Genomic DNA, 22,846 nt, shown 5'->3' on the forward strand with positions numbered 1-22,846 from the left:
AAGCGTCTGAATTTTGATCACGTGATCACAGGGATGCTGAAAGGGTTGTATGTGTGAAAAACAGTAATAAGTCAGTTTTTTCAGTGCCATAGTAATTTCAAACGGATGGTTATACGTCAAGGACTATCTGTAATAAACAGTTTTAGTTTTCCCACACGTTCCTTCTGTCCCTGTCCTCTCTCTCGTCAGGCCAGCCTGGATTATGGGATGTACTCGCGAGAGGAGGAGCTGCTGCGGGAGAGGAAACGCATCGGCACCATTGGAATCGCCTCCTACGATTATCACCGGGAAAGTGGCACCTTTTTATTCCAAGCTGGCAGTGGGATCTACCATGTCAAAGATGGCGGCCCAAATGGGTTTACGGTAAGTGTTGCGTGCCAGTTAGAACTGAACGGGTGTAATTTACTTTCTGGAGAGGCAGGAAGGAGAAAATTGATCCTGCTGGATGGATGGGGAAGAGGATGAGAGGTTTGCTGCTGGATGGAAGTCCACCATAAATGTTGGGGAAGGGCTTGGGTCAGTGGAGGGATTCACATTTTTTTACTATCGGTTCTGTGGGCGTGGTTTGGTGGGCATGGCGTGGCGGGCATGGCTTGGTGGGCGTGGCAGGGGAAGGATACTGCAAAATTCCCGTTTCCTCCCAATCAGGCGGGGGCGGGGCCAGTCAGAGGTGGTATTTACCTGTTCTCCAAACTACTCAAAATTTCCACTACTGGTTCTCCAGAACTGGTCAGAACCTGCTGAAAGCCACCTCTGGGTGGTTCTTCTTCTCTCCCAGCTTCCAACCATCATTCCCTGCTGGAGCTTTGGAGCAAACTTGTTGGTTGCTGAATCCCATTATTATTATCATTATCTCTCTTATTCATGAAACTCAGTCAACTGAATGTTTAAAAATGTATTGCAAATATCATATTATTATTATTATTATTTTCATCATTATCATTATTATTCACACAGTCAGCCAAATGTTTAGATTGGATTTTGCCGTTTTTATTCATCTATCGAGTCCTTCTCAAGGATCTGTTATTTTTAATTTATTTGTTTACTGTATATCCCACCTTTACTATTTTTCATACATGACTCAAGGTAGCGGACATACTTAATACTACTTCCTCCTCCTGTTTTCCCACAACAACTACCCCTCTGTGAACTGGGTTGGGCTGAAAATGAGTGACTGGCCGAAAGTCACCCAGCTAGCTTTCCTGCCTGAGGTGGAACTAGAACTCACCGTCTCCTGGTGATTGGCCCAAAGTCACCCACCGAGCTTTTTTGCCCAGTCAGAATTAGTCTCAGTTTCTGACTTGGCACTTTCCCCCTTAGACCAACTGGCTAGAATCTCTGAATTCCTTCCCTCCAGTTGTTGCTTGACCTTACTCTAGGCTTGTTGTTATGAGAAGACCCAAGTCTTCAGTTGTTTTTGTGAGCATTGATTTATGCCTTCTCAAAAACGATTCTGGGCAGATCAAAATTTGCAATGAAATGTTTTTATTTTGTTCTTGTTTCTATTAGTTTTAACTGAACATGTTCACAAGTTGTCTTGAAGTCTACATGAAGGGGATGTTGTGGTCCGCCAGTGGCCAGCAGAACTGGCAGCAGAGTCGGACAGTGGGGAGGTTGGGGAGGAAAATGGGCCAGTCCTGGAGGCTGGGGAAGGTTCAGACGAGGGCTCTGCCCAGAGGCAGAGATGGGACCAAGGTATCTGGCAGTTCTCAGCTGCCTTTGGAGCTAGACAGCAGTGAGGCAGAAGAACAGCTGGAGCCTGTTCCCAGTGTGCGCACGTGCAGAGCTGCCAGAAGAAAAGAACAGCTAGGAAATCAGGGTTGACTTGGGAGTAAAGCCACAGGTGGACGGTGAATGGCCCCTCCCATAGAAAATAAAAGAGGAGCGAAAGGGGGTGGGTGGGGGCTTTTGCAGGAAACCATTCGTTCCTTCGTTCGTTTCAGGAGTGTGAAGATCTGTCCGTGACTCTCAGAGACTCTGTGCCAAGTCTTTCCTTGCACAGCACTGCGTTTGGACAATATTTACATGGCAGCTTTCCAAGCTAGATAAGGTCTGTGGTCATAAATTCACCTTTGAAAGACTGTTTGCCAGGCCTTGGCTGAATGTGAATGGGAGGAATTCACATTCATTTGCCTCGTGCTTTTTGGGGAAGCCTAGGTCAGAACAGGGACTTTGTTTTGACAGATAGGTTTATGTTCTCCAATGTTCTGAAGGCGTCAAATGCTGGCCCATCCTCTTCAACGTCCATCCTGAGCGGCTCTTATTTCATTCAATAGCAATAGCACTTAGACTTATATGCCGATTCACAGTGCTTTACTCTAAACTCTCTCTAAGCGCTTTACAGAATCAGCATGTTTCCCCCAACAATCTGGGTCCTCATTTTACCCACTTCTGAAGGATGGAAGGCTGAGTCAACCTTGAGCCTGGTGGGATTTGAACTGCCAAATTGCAGGCAGGCAGCAGAAGCAGCCTGCCCTACTGCACTCTGACCCTTTGCTACCGTGGGCCAGTGGTCCTGGGGAGGCAAGTACGTGATTCAAAAGAGTCCTTTCCACCTTCTTTTATCATTATAGCAACAACCTTTGCAGCCCAATCTGGTTGAGACCAGTTGCCCGAATATTCGGATGGATCCGAAGATTTGCCCCGCAGACGCCAACTGGACTGCCTTTATTCATAGCAACGATATCTGGATCTCCAACCTGGCAACCAAAGAAGAGCGGAGGTTAACCTTTGTACATAAAGGTGATGCTGACTGATCCATGGTTTGTTGAATGATGGTTTATTGAATAAAGTAGAGTTGGCTGGATGTGCAGAGATGACAGCTGTTTTGGATGAGCATAGTGGATGAACGAAATTCTCCCCACCAAATTCAGATATCTGCAGAATTATTCATGGGAACTGATTAGACCTGTTATCACCCCTATGGCGCACGTGTCCGAAGTGGCACGCAGAGCCGTGTCGCCTGGCATTCACGGTGTTGCCCATTCCTCTTCTGGGTTTCTGGGGTGCATGTGTGCGCAATGGTTAGCTGGTCTTTGTGCATGCGGGAGTCCTGGAAACTGGAAGAGCTGGTCTTCCGTTTTCCAGCGTGGACATGCGTGCTGGGCAGCTGACACCAGTGACTGGAAGACTAGCTGGCTGGTGCACATGCGTGTGCCAGAAACCATTCATTTTCCGGGCATGTGCATGCCCCCTGGGCAGCTCCTCTTCTGGGTTGCAGCCCTGATGAATGTGTGTGCACAAGCATGAAGCATGCGCACGCTCCCTTTTCAGCACTCAGTGCCGAAAAGGTTCGCCATCACTGGATTAGACCAAACCATGGCTTATTTTCTCGTCTCTGATTAGTTCGTTCTGATTTTAAATCATGATTGGTCTTCCTAAACAAAGCCCTCCTTCTCTGAATGTATTTTTGGGAGTTCCCAGCCTCAGCTCTCCAGTGTGGTGCCTTTGAACTACCAGTGTGTTGCATATTACTTAAAATTTAAGCTCAGTTACAGGTTGTCCTTGACTTACAACTGTAATAGATCCTGCACATCATCATCTTAAGTCATGATAGTCATAAATCGGGTCACCCAGATGATCGATCTTTTACAACCTTTTTTGCAGTAAACGTTGGTTTTCGGTTGCTGCTGGCATCAAAAGTAGCCTGCAGTATTGTGCCACGTGGCTCCTAAAGGACATTTTGAAGCTTGCAACAGTCATTTATCTTCTTTCTTTTGCCTCTTATGTTGCTTGCACAGAACTTGCCAACGTTGAAGAGGATCCCAAGTCGGCTGGCGTCGCTACCTTTGTGCTACAGGAAGAGTTTGACAGATACACGGGCTACTGGTGGTGCCCGGCAGCTGAGCCAAGTAAGTAATCACGGTGGGCAGCTTAAGAAACTTCCTTAACTTCCCTGATGTCAGCCCTCCCTCCTTGGCCTATTAGAACAGAAAGGCTCTCGAACTCATGATTAGCAAAAGTGCACTTTACTCAAGCCAAGTTGGGTTGTCCCTTGGAAGGTAAGTCATCGGACAGAATCTGAGCTCAGGCAGCTGTTGCGGAGAAGTGGAATACATTGGCCTTTCTCTGGTTTCCCTCTTGGTAGCTGTTGGCGGAGGAAAAATTCTTAGAATTCTGTATGAAGAAAACGACGAGTCGGAGGTGGAAGTTATTCACGTCACATCCCCCATGTTGGAAACCAGGAGGACAGATTCTTTTCGGTATCCCAAGACAGGTGAGTGAACCTGGTGGGACATTCCAGAAAGGGCCCAGTGATGCCTTCAAGCAGTGTTTCTCAACCACTTCAAGATGTGTGGACTTCAACTCCCAGAATTCTCCAGCCAGCTATGCGTGGACTTCAACTCCCAGAATTCTCCAGCCAATTATGTGTGGACTTCAACTCCCAGAATTCTCCAGCCAGTTATATATGGACTTCAACTCCCAGAATTCTCCAGCCAGTTATGTGTGGACTTCAACTCCCAGAATTCTCCAGCCAGTTATGTGTGGACTTCAGCTCCCAGAATTCTCCAGCCAGTTATGTGTGGACTTCAGCTCCCAGAATTCTCCAGCCAGTTATGTGTGGACTTCAACTCCCAGAATTCTCCAGCCAGTTATGTGTGGACTTCAGCTCCCAGAATTCTCCAGCCAGTTATGTGTGGACTTCAACTCCCAGAATTCTCCAGCCAGTTATGTGTGGACTGGCTGGAGAATTCTGGGAGTTGAAATCCATACATCTTGAAGTGGCTTGAGGTAAAGAAACACAACAGTATCTGGGTACCAACTGACCTTCGAGAACAAACATAATCAGGAGCCTTTAATGCCTCTGTAACTCTTAATTTTTTCCCCCTCTTATAGGCACCACAAATCCCAAAGTCACTTTCAAGTTATCTGAAATAACAATTGGATCTGATGGCAGAGTAAGCCTCCTCTGTTTTTTTATGACTCGAATAAATGTCTATCATGCAATGGTTAAATTCAATTTTTGGGGGGTTCTGTGGAGGTGGCTTAGTAGGCGTGGCAGGGGAAGGATACTGCAAAATCCCCATTCCCTCCCCACTCTGGGCCCAGCCAGAGGTGTTATTTGCCGGTTCTCCAAACTACTCAAAATTTCCACTACCGGTTCTCCTGAGCCGGTCAGAACTGCTGGATTTCACCCCTGATGTGATGCCTTGTATTGTTTGAATTGTAGTGCATTGAATCAGCTGTAGTGTCCAAAGTCACAAAACACCTTGCTACAAACCATAGTTTGGTTCCACAGTGCACAAAGCCACAACGGGGTTGATTTGGCCTTCGCGCATCGCACCAATGCAAGTGTTGGGGGCTGATGACTTAGCATGAACAAGTCACTCTGGTTTCTAGGGAAATTAGTGGTGATTTCAAACTAGGCTTTAGTCAGGTGGTGTTATGGGACATGTCGAGTTGTGGGTTAATTTGAAAAACATGCCCAGCCACTTGGTCGGGTAATGGATGAGAAAGAAGACAGGATCAGGGAACTTTTGAAGATTTAAAAATTGGTTAGAGTGAGTGAGGCAGTCACGTCAAAGGGTTAGAAAAGTGTTTTTCAAACTTGGCAACTTGAAGATATCTGGACTTCAGCTCCCAGAATTCCCCAGCCAGTCCATATATTGTGCTGGCTGGGAAATTCTGGGAGTTGAAGTCCAAAAATGTCAGGTTGCCGAGTTTGAAACCCATGTGTTATAGAAGGTCATTGCATCTGCATGTAAGACAAGAACTTCCCTGTCCTTCTTTCTCCTTTCCTTCTTTTTCCTTCCCTTCTTTTTTCTGCCCTTTCCTTCCTCCTTCCCTTCTTCCTCCTTCCCTTCTCTATCTTCCTCCTTCCCTTCCCTTCTTTCTCCTTCCCTTCCCTTTTTTCTCCTTCCCTTCCATTTTTTCTCCTTCCCTTCTTTTTTCTTCCCTTCCCTTCTTTCTCCTTCCCTTTCGTTCTTTCTTCTTCCCTTCCCTCCTCTTCTCTTTCTCCCTTCCCTCTAAGTGGTTCTTAGCATTATATCAAATTTAGGGTTTTAAACACTCAAGGTTTTCTACGTTTCCTGTTTGAAAATAGCAGATTGTGCCACTATGTATGGCTGAGGAAACTCCAAGGAAAGCAGAAAAGTAGGATTAATGGGCTTTGCTACAGACCGTTCCTGCCCTAAAGATTCAAAACAACATAATGGGAGCCAGTTAAGAGCAAGTTACAAACTATGAAACCTGTGAAGCTTCCTGGAAAGAGATTATGACCAAGTTCTGTTATTTATCCAGAATTTGTTTTTTATTTGTTTTTCATCCATGCCTCTTAATATATTTTGGAGAAAGGTATTAGTAATTTTTTCTAATTGATGTTTTCCCCTCTTCCCTGAAGATTTTGGGTGCTGTTGACAAAGAACTGGTCCAACCCTTTGAAATCTTATTCGACGGAGTGGAATATATCGCCAGGGCAGGATGGACACGAGAGGGGAAATAGTGCGTATTTTATATTTCCTCCGTTTGCTCACCTTTGGACTGGCCTGTTCTGAGCCCTGGTGGTTCAGAGCATCCTGGGGATGGAAAGGAGCCTAGAGGTCTTCTAGTCCATCCTTATACCCAGTGCAAGAATCCTCAGACCAGACCAGTCTCTTCTTGAATACCTCCAGTCATTGAAGCCCCACAACTTCAGGAATTTCCTGTCCATCATTTCAGCTCCAGGAGATAAAACCAGTGGTGAAATTCATTTTTTTTAACTGTCGGTTCTGTGGGCGTGGCTTGGTGGGCGTGGCGTGGCTTGGTGGGCATGGCAGGGGAAGGATACTGCAAAATCCCCATTCCCTTCCCACTCCAGGGGAAGGATACTAGAAAATTTCCATTCCCTCCCCACTCCAGGGGAAGGATACTGCAAAATCTTTATTCCCTTCCCACTCCAGGGGAAGGATACTGCAAAATCTCCATTCCCTCCCCACTCCAAGGGAAGAATACTGCAAAATCCCCATTCCCTCCCCACTCCAGGGGAAGGATACTGCAAAATCTCCATTCCCTCCCCACTCCAGGGGAAGGATACTAGAAAATTTCCATTCCCTCCCCACTCCAGGGGAAGGATACTGCAAAATCTTTATTCCCTTCCCACTCCAGGGGAAGGATACTGCAAAATCTCCATTCCCTCCCCACTCCAGGGGAAAGATACTGCAAAATCTCCATTCCCTCCCCACTCTAAGGGAAGGATACTGCAAAATCCCCATTCCCTCCCCACTCCAGGGGAAAGATACTGCAAAATCTCCATTCCCTCCCCACTCCAAGGGAAGAATACTGCAAAATCCCCATTCCCTCCCCACTCCAGGGGAAGGATACTGCAAAATCTCCATTCCCTCCCCACTCCAGGGGAAGGATACTAGAAAATTTCCATTCCCTCCCCACTCCAGGGGAAGGATACTGCAAAATCTTTATTCCCTTCCCACTCCAAGGGAAGAATACTGCAAAATCCCCATTCCCTCCCCACTCCAGGGGAAGGATACTGCAAAATCTCCATTCCCTCCCCACTCCAGGGGAAGGATACTAGAAAATTTCCATTCCCTCCCCACTCCAGGGGAAGGATACTGCAAAATCTTTATTCCCTTCCCACTCCAGGGGAAGGATACTGCAAAATCTCCATTCCCTCCCCACTCCAAGGGAAGAATACTGCAAAATCCCCATTCCCTCCCCACTCCAGGGGAAGGATACTGCAAAATCTCCATTCCCTCCCCACTCCAGGGGAAGGATACTAGAAAATCTTTATTCCCTTCCCACTCCAGGGGAAGGATACTGCAAAATCTCTATTCCCTCCCCACTCCAGGGGAAGGATACTGCAAAATCTCCATTCCCTCCCCACTCCAGGGGAAGGATACTGCAAAATCTCCATTCCCTCCCCACTCCAGGGGAAGAATACTGGAAAATCTCCATTCCCTCCCCACTCCAGGAGAAGGATACTGCAAAATCTTTATTCCCTTCCCACTCCAGGGGAAGGATACTGCAAAATCTCTATTCCCTCCCCACTCCAGGGGAAGGATACTGCAAAATCTCCATTCCCTCCCCACTCCAGGGGAAGGATACTGCAAAATCTCCATTCCCTCCCCACTCCAGGGAGAAGGATACTGTAAAATCCCCATTCCCTCCCCACTCCAGGAGAAGGATACTGCAAAATCTTTATTCCCTTCCCACTCCAGGGGAAGGTTACTGCAAAGTCCCCATTCCCTCCCCACTCTGGGGCCAGCCAAAGATGGCATTTGCCAGTTCTCCGAACTACTCAAAATTTCCGCTATCAGTTCTCCAGAACCTGTCAGAACCTGCTGGATTTCACCCCTGGGTAAAACATCAAATAATATTTTAATGGTGGTAGTCCCTTCTGGATTTCTGATTCGCCCTCTTTTCTGCTTAGCGCCTGGGCCATCCTGCTCGATCGTTCTCAAACTCGGCTGCAGATTGCTTTGCTTCCCCCAGCCTTATTTATCCCCGTGGAAGAGGATGCTATGGAAAGACAGAAATTAATCGATGCCGTGCCTGACTCCATTACCCCCTTGATCGTTTATGAAGAAACAACAGATATCTGGATAAACGTAAGGATGTATTCCTTCAGGGGAGGCCTGCTGAAGTTTATAGCACACATGTCTTTCCTCGTCTCCCACCGTAGTCACATGCTTTCTTTCCTCTTTCCCTCTTACTTGTCTATCCTTCCTTCCACCCTCCCTTCCTCCTTCCCTTCCTTCCTGCCTCCCTTCCAGTTCCCTCCTTCCTCTTTCCCCCTGCCTGCCTGCCTTCTTTCCCTCCTGCTTATCTATGCTTTCTTCCTTCCTTGCACCTCCCTCCCTTCTGCCTGCCTGCCTTCTTTCCTCTTTCCCTACCCTCCTATCCTTCCTTTCTCCCTCCCTCCTTCCCTGCCTCCCTTCCAGTTCCCTCCTTCCTCTTTCCTCCTGCCTGCCTGCCTTCTTTCCCTCCTGCTTATCTATGCTTTCTTCCTTCCTTGCGCCTCCCTCCCTTCTGCCTGCCTGCCTTCTTTCCTCTTTCCCTATCCTCCTATCCTTCCTTTCTCCCTCCCTCCTTCCCTGCCTCCCTTCCAGTTCCATTCTTCCCTCCTTCCTTCTGCCTCCTTCCTCCCTGCTTGCCTTCTTTCCTCTTTCCCTCCGGCGTGTCTGCTTTTCTTTCCTTCCTTCCACCTCCCTTCTGCCCTTCTTCCCTCCCTCTCTGCCAGCAGCTCCTCTAGCATCCCAGCTGGAAGCAGCAGCACAACAGTCGCCGTTACCAGGGGCGAAGGGGTGGCGGTGGCAAGATCGGGCGACCGCCGCCCCTTTGTCCCTTCCCCAACTGCGGCTGTTGCGCTTCCGCTTCCAGACGGAATGCTGGCGGTAGAGCTGCTGGCGGGGAGGCGAGCTACGCGGTGGCGAAGATGGGCGGTCCCATGCTTCCCTCCCTCCCACCCCCGCCCGAGCAGGCTTCTTGCACAGCTCCAGCCCGCGGCTCCAATGAAAATCCACAGTCCGAAGTGCTGCCACTTCCAGGCGGGATATATTATGCCTCGCCCACGCCTTCGCCGCCGTTGCACCCAGATGGAAAGGGAGCCTTCGCGCCCCCCTTTACGGAGCCTCGCGCCCCCCCAGGGGGGCGCGCCCCACTATTTGAGAACCGCTGGCTTAGGCAGAGGCAAGGAGCTGAATAGCAATAGCAATAGACTTAGACTTATATACCGCTTCATAGTGTTTTACAGCCCTCTCTAAGAGGTTTGCAGAGTCAGCCTCTTGCCCCAAAAAATCTGGTTTTACCCACCTTGGAAGGCTGAGTCAACCTTGAACCTGGTGAGATTCGAACTGCCAAATTGCAATCAGCAGAAGTAGCCTGCAGTACTGCACTCTAACCACTGTACCACCGTGGCTCATGAATGTGGCATTGACAGAAATCAAAGGGACTTTTGAAAGTCTACATTGTTAGTCAATTCATGTAGAGAGAGCTACTTTGGTTTAGTGGTGAAAGTACCAGGCTAAAAACTGGGAGATTGTGAGTTCTAGTCCCACTTTAGGGATGAAAGCCAGTTGGGTGACTTTGGCCCAATCATCAGGAAATGGTGAGTTCTAATCCCGTGTTAGGCATGAAAGCCAGCAGGGTGGCTTTGGGCCAATCACCAGGAGACAGTGACAACTACAGTTAAAGGATATTTCCTTTACCAATCAAATCATACTAGGAAACGAAATAAAACAATATAAATCGTAAAGATATCTTTACGATTTATATTGTTTTATTTAGTTTCCTAGTATGATTTGATTGCTTATTTAAGTATTCTGTGTCTATCACAAAGTGATGTATCTTATGATTCTTGACGAATGCATTTTTAAAAAAATGTACACTGAGAGCATATGCACCAAAGACAGATTCCTTGTGTGTCCATTCACAGTTGGTCAATAAAGTCTATTCTATTCTTTTAAGGGGATTTCCTTTACCAGTTTACCAATAAAATCATATTAGGAAACTAAATAAAACAATATAAATCGTAAAGATAGCCTATAACCTTCTTGCTTGTATCTTTACGATTTATGTTGTTTTATTTAGTTTCCTAGTATGATTTGATTGCTTATTTAGTATTCTATGTCTATCACAAAGTATCTTATGATTCTTGACAAATGTATTTTTTTCCTTTTTATGTACACTGAGACCATATGCACCAAAGCCAAATTCCTTGTGTGTCCAATCACACTTGGCCAATAAAGAATTCTATTCTGTTCTGTTCTGTTCTGTTCTAATTCTATTCTGTTCCTTATTCTATTCTTATTCTATTTTATTCTATTTTTTCCATTCCATTCCATTCCCTATATTTTCTATTCTATTCCATTCCATTCTAATTCTATTCTAATTCTATTCTAATTCTATTCTAATTCTATTCTATTCCTTATTCTATTCTAATTCTATTCCATTCCATTCTAATTCTATTCTATTCCATTCTAATTCTAATTCTATTCCATTCCATTTCATTCTAATTCTAATTCTATTCTATTCCTATTCTAATTCTCTTCTCTTCCCTTCCCTTCCCTTCCATTCCATTGTATTCTATAAAGCTGATTTCCTTTACCAGTTTGAACTCACCCTCCCAATTTTCCTAGTCTTCGTCTTGACCTGCCGCTCTTCCTTATTTCCGCAGATCCATGATATCTTCCATGTTTTTCCCCAAACTCACGAGGATGTGATAGAATTCGTCTTCGCCTCCGAGTGCAAAACAGGATTCCGACATCTATACAAAATCTCCACCGTTTTGAAAGAGAGCAAATACAGACGATCCTCGGGGGGACTTCCAACTCCAAGTAACCCCCCATTTTGCTTCTGTGTCTTAATAAACGGAAGAAGTTAGGTGTGCAGGCAGAAGGTCTCACATACAATACAGATAGTCCTCGACTTACAGCCATTTGTTTACTGACCGCTTAAAGTTACAGCGGCACTGAAAAAAGTGAGTCACGTCATGTGGTGACCCGCTTAACAGCTGCAATAACTTTCCAAAAAGTTTTCAAAATTAACCAAAATTCTGGGCTCAATGGCGGTTGTTAATTGAGGACTACCTGTAAGGCAGCAAGACTATACAGTTGTAAAGTGGAGGCCTGTCTCTTTTCTGAAGGTGGAACAATTTCCTTCCATGCCCTCTCTGGCTAACTGCCAAATCTTTTATTGGCATAAGAAGTACTGTATTTTTCGGAGTATAAGACGCACCTTTTTGCCTCAGAAAAGAGGCTGAAAATCTGTGTGCGTCTTATATATCGAATACAGCATTTTTTTGCCTCCCGAAGCCTCCCCCCACAAAATGGACAAGCAGAGCCTTTAAGAGGCTTTCAGAGAGCTCCGGGGGGCTGAGAAGGGCAGAAATGAGCAATAAACAGGCCGGTTTTTGTGCCCCCCCCCCCAGTCCCCAGCAGCACTCTATAAGTCTCCATAAGACTATGCATGCTATTTTTTTAACAAAAAGCTGGCCCGTTTTCACGAAAAATGAGCCGTTTTGGGGAGGTTTGCAGAATGAAAAAACTCCCCCCCCCCCTTTTGGATAGCTCTTTAACTGATTGATGAGAATTACATTGATCAAGTGCTGTGCCAGCAGAAACAAAGTCTTAGGTGCTGCAGATTGTCAGCTATTTCCTTCTCCAGCACATGGATAAATACACCTGGAAACATCTACCTATCTACCTACTCTCTCTCTCCCTACCTGCCTACTATATTTCTATCTATCTATCTATCTATCTATCTATCTATCTATCTATCTATCTATCTATCATCTATCTATCTATCTATCTATCTATCTATCTATCTATCTATCTATCTCTATCTATCTCTATCTATCTGTCTGTCTATCTATCTATCTACCAACCTACCTACCTACCTACCTACTCTCTCTCTCTTTCTCTCTCTCTCTCTCTCTCTCTCCCTACCTATCTACTGTATTTCTCTCTTTCTCTCCCTCTCTATCCCTCTACCTACCTACTTACATTTTTAAAAAATTGCCTCTTCAAAACCTTGGTGCGTCTTATACTCCAGTGCGTCTTATACTCTGAAAAATATGGTAACTTGCACGGTGTTCCCAAAGATGCTTGTTTTCAAGAAACAAGTGGACTTTGTGGTTTTTCTTGGAAGACGCTTCACTTCTCATCCAAGAAGCTTCTTCAGCTATGACTGGATGGTGGGGAATGGAAGGATTTATACTCCTTGCAGACAGCTGGTCATTTGCATCCTTTTGGAGAATCGTTGAGGCCACTTAGAAATTTGTCTGTGTCTTCGAGGTCACTTGAGTAGTACAAACAGATGTGGAAACTTCTTGGCTGCAGGATGTTTTCTGCCCTGGGTCCCTTTCCTGTTAAAAACAGGTGCAGGGTGTTAGGGATGAGTCTGTGTTGCGTCTGCATCTCAAACTGAAGTGCAAATGGTTCCTGTAGTCTGCAATTTTTCTCTGGAAATCCGTTCATACTCCCGCACCATTCGAAGGATGTCCATCCCAAAGTGCATAGCTAAAAGTCTGCGGAGATTCTCAGCCATCCAGGTCGCGGTTGTCCCAAAGGTGCTTTTTTCAGGAAGCAACTGGACTTTCTTGTTTTTCTTTCGCTTCTCATCCAAGAAGCTTCTTCAGCCCTGACAGGTTAGTGGGGAATGGAAGGATTTATACTCCTTGCAGACGGCTGGTCATTTGCATCATTTTAGAGAGTCGTTGAGGTCACCTGGAGATTTACCTTTGTCCTCAGGGTCACCTGAGTGGGGCAAATGGGTGTGGAGCCTTCTTGGAACTGCTGAAAGGACTAAATTGTAGATTGGAGATAGATGATGTCGTATCTCTCCCCCACTGTTGAGAGAGGGCTGTTCAGTCTTAATTTAGATGGCCTCCTTGACCCTTCCTCCATACTTTTTTTTAAGTTTTATTGGTTTTTACAAATATTTTGGGGAAAAGGGTACATAGGTATGGAAAAAAAATTTGACAGCTACATCATACGGAAGGTGGTGCTTCCCCGGGATCTTACATCTCTCTCTTATTTTGTATATATCAAAATATCATTATTACATGCATATTAGCAGTTTAGGTTCCTTCTTCCATACTTTTGAAAGAGTGCTAACAACCAGATGACCACAAGGAATGTAAATCCTTCCTTCCTCACCATCCAGTCAGAACGGAAGAAGCTTCTTGGGTGAGAAGCGAATTGTCTTCAAAGAAAAAACAGAAAGTCCATTTGCCTCTTGAAAATGCACCTGTGGCGCAACCATGACCTGGATGACTGAGAATCTCCATAGACATTTGCATGGCGTTCCAGTTTCTTGCGTGCCTCTTCTACGTTCAGAAATGATGTTGCTTGGTTGAGCTGGGGAAGAGAAACGACGGACTCCCGTAACTTTGATCTCCTTGTAGGCGACTTCTTATGTCATGTCAAAGAAGAGCTGCCTCTCACCAGCGGAGAATGGGAAGTGCTTGGCCGACACGGCTCAAACGTAAGCTGGTTTTGTCTCCCTTTTCTTCAGTTGACAAACTTTTGAAACTTTTTGTTGGTTTATCAAAATACGAAGAGAAATTCAAAAAAAGTAAGAGAAAACTGGGGTAAAGACGGAAAGAGAAAGGCACCGACTTCCGACTCTCTTTAGCACAGTAGAAGATCACATTACAACCGCAACTTTTTACTTTTACACAACAGTATGTACAAGTCATTTCTTTAACAATAAATCTATCTAATCAGCAAAAGCAAAGTTTCATTTTTTTTTCATTGCAAGCACATTGAGAAGCAATTTCAAAATAGAAACAAAGTTAGATATCTTCTCTTCTTTGGATAAAAGAACCAATTTGACCATCTCTGCTTCTCTTTGTTGTGGGGAATAATATATGCTTCTGTTAACTCATTAATTTTTATTGTAATTCATATTAAGAGAATCCTCTCCATAATCCAAGTAATCTCACACTTGGCCGGAGGAAGGAGGAGTTATGTCCTCTAAATTATTTCAATATTTTTTTTAAACCCTAAAGCAGTGTTTCTCAACCTTGGCGACTTTAAGTCATGTGGCTTCAACTCCCAGAATTCCCCAGCCAGCTGTGCTGGCTGGGGGATTCTGGGAGTTGAAGTCCACAGGACTTAAAGTCATCAAGGTTGAGAAACACTGCTCTAAAGGGAGAAAATTCATATCTCGCGTTTATCCTCATGGAATAGATCTTTTTCTTCTCTTGTTTTCAAATGTAATCAACAGTATTTTAGAAAGTGAAGAATGGGAAGTGCATGGCCGACACGGCTCAAATGTAAGCTGTTTGGTCTCCCTTTTCTTCAAATTGATAACAATCAAACAGGCTTTTAAACCCTTCATCGTTTGCATCGGGGGTGGGTTGCTGCCAATTTTACTACTGGTTTGTAACCCCCGTACGGGCAACCCCCGCACTTGCTCTGTTTAATGAAAATTGAGCTTCGTGTATGCGCAGAACAATTTACAGTGAACTGCGCACACGTAGTCAGTAAAAACCAAAATGGCGGCAGCCCAGTGGCGGCGAGGGAACCGGTTCAGGGGCGTGGCAGGCCTGGGTCGCTGCCGGTTCTGTGACCCAGGCCTGAATTCCACAGCTGAACCGGGAGCACCCCACCTCTGGTTTGCATGAGATTATTGTGGCATTTTGCGTGTCCCATAGCCACCTGGTTGTTAGATTATAAAATGTCTGGTTTTTGCCAGGCGCAAAACCCAAATTCCTGGCTCAATGGCGGTCATTCAGTGAGGACTTCCTGTATAGCAACAATTCCCCTCTTCGTTTCCTGTGTGAGGGCCTGTCTCTTTTCTGAAGGCGGAGCAATTTAACTGATCTATTGCTAAACTTTATTGCAATTCTCAGCTTCTGGGTAGAGCTAGGTAAGATTGACTGGCAAACCAGGGAGGGCTGGATTTAATTCGTTTGTGGCTAGGCTGATCCCTCTTTTTACCCTTCTCCTTGGCTCTGCCAATCCTCCTACTCAGAGGTGGCATTCAGCCAGTTCTGACCGGTTCTGGCAAACTGATAATGGAAATTTTGAGTAGTTCGAAGAACCGGCAAATACCACCTCTGACTGGCCCTTCCCCCATCTCTTTGCTGCCTCCCGAGTCCCAGCTGATCGGCTGGGGCTTCTCCTGTTGCCCTGCACAGGAGGACGGAGCTGGAAAGCAGGTTAGTGGGGTGGGGTGGGGAATGGGGATTTTACAGTATCCTTGCCCTGCCACGCCCAGCAAGCCACAGAACCGGTAGTAAAAGCATTTGGATCCCACCACTGCTCCAACTGGTTTGTTGTGGTAAAGATGGGGCAACGTGGATGGTGAATTCACCATGCAACAGGCATGGTGAATTTAATCAGTCCAGTCCATTCTCTCACCTAGCTGTGTTCACGGGCCCCCACCAGCTCACTCACAAACCTCGTAGTAGCATCATTTGTACAAGGGGCTTAGTTCATTTTTAATGATGAGTTTTGGTGTTCGATTCTGGTTGTTAAATATGTTGTCATGGCTCTGACTTAACAGATTCACAGAGTTGGAAGAGACCTTGGAGGTCTTTTTTCCCCCAAAGCACCTGAGGGCAGGAGAAGAAGCAATGGAGAGAAACTAATCAAGGAGGGAAGCAACTAAGGAGAAATCTGTTTCCTGACAGAACAATTAACCAATGAAGCAACTTGCCTTCAGAGGTTTTAAGAAGAGACTGAGCAATCACTTGTCTGGAGTGGTAGAGGGCAGTGATGGCGAAGCTTTTCGGCACCAAGTGCCAAAAAGGGAGCACTTCGCACACGCTCCCTCGTCAGGGCCACAGCCCGGAAGAGGAGCTGCCCAGGGGGCATGCACACACCGGAAAATGAACTTTTGGTTTCCAGTGCACACCTGCGCGCTGGCCAGCAACTCTTCCGGTTACAGCCACACATGCGTAGATCAGCTACGTGCTGCGCATGCTCACGCTGGAAAATGGAAGACCAGCTCTTTCGGTTTCCGGCAATGCCGCTCGCACAAAAATCAGCAGATTGTCGTGGGCTCATGCACGCCGAAACCCAGAAGAGGAATGGGAGACACAGCATGTGCCAGGCATCATGGCTCTTTGTGCCACTTCGGGCACATGTGCCATAGGTTCGCCATCACGGGTATGGGATCTCCTGTTTGAGGAGGAAAGGTGGACTAGAAGACCTCCAAAGTCCCTTCTAACTCTGTTATTCCTTCCTTCCCTTCCTCCCTTCCTTCCCCATTCCTCCCATTCCTTCCTTCCTTCCTTCCTTCCCCATTCCTCCCATTCCTTCCTTCCTTCCTTCCTTCCTTCCTTCCTTCCTTCCTTCCTTCCTTCCCCATTCCTCCCCTCTTTCCTTCCTTCCTTCTTTTCCCCTTCCTCTCCTTCCTTCCCCATTCCTTCCTTCCCCATTCCTCCCCAATTCCTTCCTTCCCCATTCCTCCCCTTCCTTCCCCATTCCCCCCCCTTCCTTCCTTCCTTCCCCATTCCTCCTCTTCCTTCCTTCCCCATTCCTCCCCTTCCTTCCTTCCTTCCTTCCCCCTTCCTCCCCTCTTGCCTTCCTTCCTTCTTTTCCCTTTCCCCTCCTTCCTTCCCTATTCCTTCCTTCCCCATTCCTCCCCTTCCTTCCTTCCTTCCTTCCTTCCTTCCTTCCTTCCTTCCTTCCCTCCCTCCCTCCTTCAATCAATCCATCCATCCATCACCCTACAGCTGAACTCAAGGATGCTAATTTCCAAACAGCGTTTTAATAGGTCATCTAGTCCAACCCCCTGCTCAAGCAGGGGACTCTATGCCATTTCAGAGAAAAATGGCTTCAGAGAGTCATGCGGAGGACATTCTAGCACAAGGTAATTCTGCCTTCACTTCCTGGTCAGGCAGTAAAGCTACAACTGATGTGGCTTCGTGGGTATCCTTGATGGTAGAAAAGTGGCTCACGTCTGTTTTGTGCTTTTGCTTTTTTAATCAGATCCGGGTGGATGAAGTTAACAAACTGGTATATTTTGAAGGTACAAGAGATTCTCCCTTGGAACACCACTTATACGTCGTTAGCTATGAGAACCCTGGAGAAATTCAGCAGCTGACCGAACATGGTTTCTCACATGCTTCCTATGTTAGTCAGGTACACTATTCTGTATTTGTATTTGTATTTATTAGTTGGTCAAGCATGTACAAGATAGCAGGTATAAATGTAAACATGGACATGAACGAAAGAAATGAATACAAATAAATAGGGACAGTAGGACAGGGACGGTAGGCACACTGGTGCGCTTATGCAGGCCTCCTTTACGGACCTCTTAGGAACGGGGTGAGGTCCACAGTAGACAGTTTAAGGTTGAAGCTGTGAGGAGTTGAGACTGTAACAACAGTCGGGTAGAGCATTCCAGGTGTTGACCTCTCTGTTGCTGAAGTCATATTTTCTGCAATCAAGTTTGGAGTGGTTTACTTTGAGTTTGTATCGATTGTTTGCCCGTATATTATTGCAGTTGAAGCTGACAAAATCGTTGACAGGTAAGACGACATAGCAGACAATTTTGTGTACTATGCTTAGATCATACCGCAGGTGGCACAGTTCCAGATTGTCCAAGCCCAAATTTTCAAGCCTGGTGGCATAGGGAATTCTATTGTGAGCAGAGGAGTGGAGGACTCTTCTCATGAAATACCTCTGGACTCGCTTGATTGTATTAATGTCCGATAGACAGTGTGGATTCCAGGCAGATGAGCTGTATCCGAGGATTGGTCGGGCAAAGGTTTTGTATGCCCTAATTTGCAGTACAACGTTACTGGAGAAGAAGCTTCGCAAAATTAGGTTAATAACTCCTAATGCCTTTTTTGGCAATGCTGTTACTACAGTGGGCTCTAGGGCTTCTAAACTAATCTATCTAATCTATCATGCCATGATGAAAAGGGCCAATCTACAAGGGAACCTGGTTATCTTCTTGAGAAGGTCCTATCCTGACCATAAATTTGATACAGGTAGTCTTCGACTCATTTAGTGACCATTTGAAGACAACAGCATTGAAAAAAGTAATTTATGGCCATTTTTCACACTTACAACCATTGTAGCAGCCTTGTGGTCACATGGTCAGAATTCAGACTCTTGGCAACTGGAATGTACTTTATGACGGTTGCAGAGTCCTGGGACACTGCAACCTTTGGATGATCCCCTATTGGGGCCTTCTAATGAGCAAAGTCAATGAGGGAGCCAAATTCACTTAACAACCGTGTTACTAGCTCAACAGCTACAGTGATTCGCTTAACAACTTTGGCACAAAAGGTCATAAAATGGGGCAGAATTCACCTAACAACTGCCTTGCTTAGCAACACAAAAGATGGACTCAATTGTGGTCGTAAATCGAGGACTACCTGTAGAAGAGACAAAGATATTCTTTTAGCTTAGTCAAATGTGTGAACTTAGCTATTGTGAGTCTACGGTGTTTGGTGTGCCAGGTCAGATACCGGAGCATGATGTTCAGATTCAGTCTGGAGTTGGATTGATATATCCCACTTTGTGGAAATAAGCAAAATCTAATAATCCTGCTAGAAATCCTTCAAAACCTTCTCCCAGAGGAGAACAACAGAAACAGACTGTGAAATAGCTATGTAGGGTGTCTAACAATGCTTCGAGCTCTAAGCACATAGAGCTTATAAGCAGCATCTTGTATAACAGGGAGCAAGCTTCCTATAATCTTCTCGGCTGTCCTCACCACTCTCTGTAGGGACTTTCTATCTGAGGCACTGCGACCACCAAACCAAATAGGGATGCAGTTTGTTAAAACGTTCTCAGTCGTGCCTCTGTAAAAAGTAGCCAGGACAGAAGGAGAAAGATGTGCTCTCCTCATCCGATGCAGGAAACATTGGTTTGCATGATAGCTTTGCAGAAAGTTAGATTTGGTCTTTAACAACTTTCCCCAATTTGCCGGCATCTCTATTTGCGTTGGGAACTGGAATTTCTTTCTTTTGAAGCCAGTGGCGGGACATCTAAGCCAGTGTTTCTTAGCCTGGGCAATTTGAAAATGTTTGGACTTCAACTCCCAGAATTCTCCAGCCAGCTTTCTGGGAGTCAGAAACCCTTACAATCTGAGACTCTCCACTCTGCTGCTCGTCATTCTCTTCTTTTCTTCCCTTCCACCTTTCCCAGCTTTTGGGAGCCTTTTCTAGAGAGTTGGCTGAGTCTTAACACATGTCCATGCTGGCTGGGGAATTCTGGGAGTTGAAGTCAAGGCATCTTCAAGTTGCTACGGTTGAGAAACCCTGTCCTTCATGATAGAGCAAATCTCCAATGCTCCAATATCGGAGATTTGCTCTGTCACGAAGAAATGGCGGTCCAGCTGTAGCAGAGTTGGCCTTGTCCTTGAGGAAAAGTGAAGAAGGAACTGGAATACAAGCCAACATTGGTTTAGGGGTCTGGTATGATTTCTGTTTCTCTTTGCAGGACTGCGACATGGTGATATGTAAATTCAGTAACCAGAAATGCCCCCACCAAGTCTCCCTCTACAAGCTGACTGGAGTGGAAGAGGGAATTGGTCAAAGGGGCAAGGAATTCTGGGCCACCATTTTGCATTCTTCAGGTAAGCGATTTTCTCTTGGAGGCTGGGCATGTTTCTGAACTAGGAGGGAATGCTCAGGGTGCTGTGGGGCTTGCAATGCTCAGAGGCATTCTGGTTTTATGAGGGAGGGAGAGTGTCAGGCCTGCAGCCATCTTTTCTCTTGGGTCTTTTGGGCCTGCCACACTTTCTATTATTCTGCTTTGCATTTTCTATTGTGGGAAAATGGGGGGGGGGTTGTACGGAGTTAGATGATATGTAGCCAAAACAAAATTCTTTCTAGAAAGCCAAGGTCATCCTTTGTCTTTGCACCTCTGCACCTGAGCGGAACTGGATGGGTGGAACCGCCAGCATGGCAGTGGGAGATTGGACCATGTGATGGACTTGTGGGTATGGGGGCAGGATCTTGAACTTTCAACTGGGTGGGGAAAACCGGGAAGCTTTCGGATGCGGGTTTTCCCAGATGTGCCAACATGGCTCTCTTAATAAATCGGAACTTTGAGCAATACTTTGCCTTGGACTCTGATTTACTTTTGGATGCTATTTGGAACCCTGAGTAAAATAATTGAGAGGAAGGGAGGGTGGAAGAAAGGAAGGAAGGAAGGAAGGAAGGAAGGAAGGAAGGAAGGAAGGAAGGAAGGAAGGAAGGAAGGAAGGAAGGAAGGAAGGAAAATTCTGGCTTCTATTGTGGGAAACTGGGTGCTTGAAAAAAAGGGAATGGAAGGGGAAGGAAAGGAAAGGGAAAAGGAAAGGAAAGGAAGTGTGGGAAGGAAAGGGAAGAGAGAAAGGAAAGAAGGAAGGAAGGAAAAATAGGAAAGAAGAAATTTATTTTTTAGTGAAAAACAATTCCGGATCTCTTGAAACTGCAGAAATGGGCCTTGAGACCTAATTCAGGTGCCTCATCTTGCAGATAGGTTTGGGATATTGCACCAACAAGAAAGCTACTCAAAATATATATATCTCCTTCCCTCCCTTCCCTCCCTCCCTCCCTCTCTCTCGCTCTCTCTCCTGTTTCTCTGCAGGATCTCTCCCAGATTACATCCCACCAGAAATCTTCTCTTTTGAGAGCTCCTCGGGGTTTGTGCTTTATGGGATGATGTACAAGCCCCATGATTTACAACCTGGGAAGAAATACCCCACGGTGCTTTTCATCTATGGGGGCCCACAGGTGAGTCTTCATTTTTGTATTTCAGCTACATTTTGGGGTGGGAGGGAATCAATGAAAGTCTGCATTTGAGTAGATCTGATTGCTGGTGCCCAGAAGGAGCTCAGTTTGGGAATTGCAGAAATGGTCTGTATTTGCAGAAAATGTTTATGTCCCATAAATGATTCCGTGTTTTAGAATTGAGAACTGCACTTGAAAGGGCAAATGGAACCCACTAGAGTACAGGAAGTCCTTGACCTACGACCATAATTGAGCCCAACATTTATGTTGCTAAGCAGGACAGTTGTTAAGTGAGTTTTGCCCCATTTTATGACCTTCCTTGCCACTGTTGTTAAATGAACCATTGCAGTTGCTAAGCGAATCTGGCTTCCCTGTTGACTTTGCTTGTCAGAAGGTCGCCAAAGGGGATCACGTGATCCTGGGATGCTGAAACTGTCGTAAGTACATGCCAGTTGCCAAGCCTCCAAATTTTGATCATGAGACAATGGGGATGCTGCAACGGTTGTAAGTGTGAAAAATGGTCATAAATTTGAATGCCACTGTAACTTCGCATGGTCACTAAACAAAAAGTTGTACCTCTTACAAGACTACCTGTGACAGAAATCATAATTATGATAAGATGACGGAGGTCATCTTCTTATTTACTTAAGTTCTCTGCAACTAAATTTACAGGTGCCACTTTGGACAGAGATGAAGGATAGCAAAAGAAGCCAAGCTGAGCACAAATAGATGGGGAAAACTGTGTTTGGTTTATTTTTCACATAAATGAATAGGATGGGATGGGAGAGGATAGGATAGAATAGAATAGAATAACAAAATAATAATTGGATAGGATAGGAAGGGGCGAGACAGAACAGAATATGGAATAGAATAGAATAGAATAGAATAGAATAGAATAGAATAGAATAGAATAGAATAGAATAGAATAGAATAACAAAATAATAATTGGATAGGATAGGAAGGGACGAGACAGAACAGAATATGGAATAGAATAGAATAGAATAGAATAATAGAATAGAATAGAATAGAATAGAATAACAAAATAATAATTGGATAGGATAGGAAGGGACGAGACAGAACAGAATATGGAATGGAATGGAATAGAATAGAATAGAATAGAATAGAATAGAACAGAATAGAATTACAAAATAAAAATAGGATAGGATAGGAAGGGACAGGACAGAACAGAATATAGGATAGAATAGAATAGAATAATACAATTAAGAATAGAATAGAATAGAATAATACAATTAAGAATAGAATAGAATAGAATAATACAATTAAGAATAGAATAGAATAGAATTACAAAATAACAACACGATAGGATAGGATGGGATGCGATGGGACGGGACAGAACAAAGCATAGCATAGCATAGTTGGAAGGGACCTTGGAGATCTTCTAGTCCAACCCCCTGCTTAAGCAGGAAACCCTACACTACTTCAGACAAATGGTTGTCCAATCTCTTCTTGAAAACATCCAGTGTTGGAGCATTCACAACTTCTGGAGGCAAGTTGTTCCACTCCTTGATTAGTTTCCAGCCATTACTTCTTCTCCTGCCTTCAGGTTCTTTGGAGAATAGCTTGACACCCTCTTCTTCGTGAAATGAAGGAAGGAAAAAAACTTTCAGTTTGGGCATTAACTGTGGATTTACTCAGCATGTTATGATTTACACGAATATTTGAATGTTTCCTAGGTTCTTGGCTGGAATCTGAATGTGCAAAGAATTC

General features: G+C 45.3%; 1 protein-coding gene across 2 annotated transcripts in view; it reads left to right on the forward strand.

Moving 5' to 3' along the window:
• DPP8 (dipeptidyl peptidase 8) overlaps nucleotides 1–22,846 on the forward strand; it is a 43,890-nt gene that overhangs the window by 12,563 nt on the left and 8,481 nt on the right. For both annotated transcript variants that reach the window (XM_081965214.1, XM_081965215.1), the window contains exons 4-15: nucleotides 190–363; nucleotides 2,574–2,742; nucleotides 3,741–3,851; nucleotides 4,088–4,216; nucleotides 4,837–4,898; nucleotides 6,341–6,441; nucleotides 8,363–8,540; nucleotides 11,108–11,267; nucleotides 13,838–13,917; nucleotides 17,376–17,528; nucleotides 19,842–19,977; nucleotides 20,976–21,121. In XM_081965214.1, the coding sequence (XP_081821340.1) occupies nucleotides 190–363; nucleotides 2,574–2,742; nucleotides 3,741–3,851; nucleotides 4,088–4,216; nucleotides 4,837–4,898; nucleotides 6,341–6,441; nucleotides 8,363–8,540; nucleotides 11,108–11,267; nucleotides 13,838–13,917; nucleotides 17,376–17,528; nucleotides 19,842–19,977; nucleotides 20,976–21,121 (1,599 nt within the window). The remainder of the gene's footprint in view (nucleotides 1–189; nucleotides 364–2,573; nucleotides 2,743–3,740; nucleotides 3,852–4,087; nucleotides 4,217–4,836; nucleotides 4,899–6,340; nucleotides 6,442–8,362; nucleotides 8,541–11,107; nucleotides 11,268–13,837; nucleotides 13,918–17,375; nucleotides 17,529–19,841; nucleotides 19,978–20,975; nucleotides 21,122–22,846) is intronic.

Source organism: Natrix helvetica (assembly GCF_964273705.1).
Source record: "Natrix helvetica genome assembly, chromosome: 12".
In the NCBI taxonomy this organism is placed as follows: domain Eukaryota; kingdom Metazoa; phylum Chordata; class Lepidosauria; order Squamata; family Natricidae; genus Natrix; species Natrix helvetica.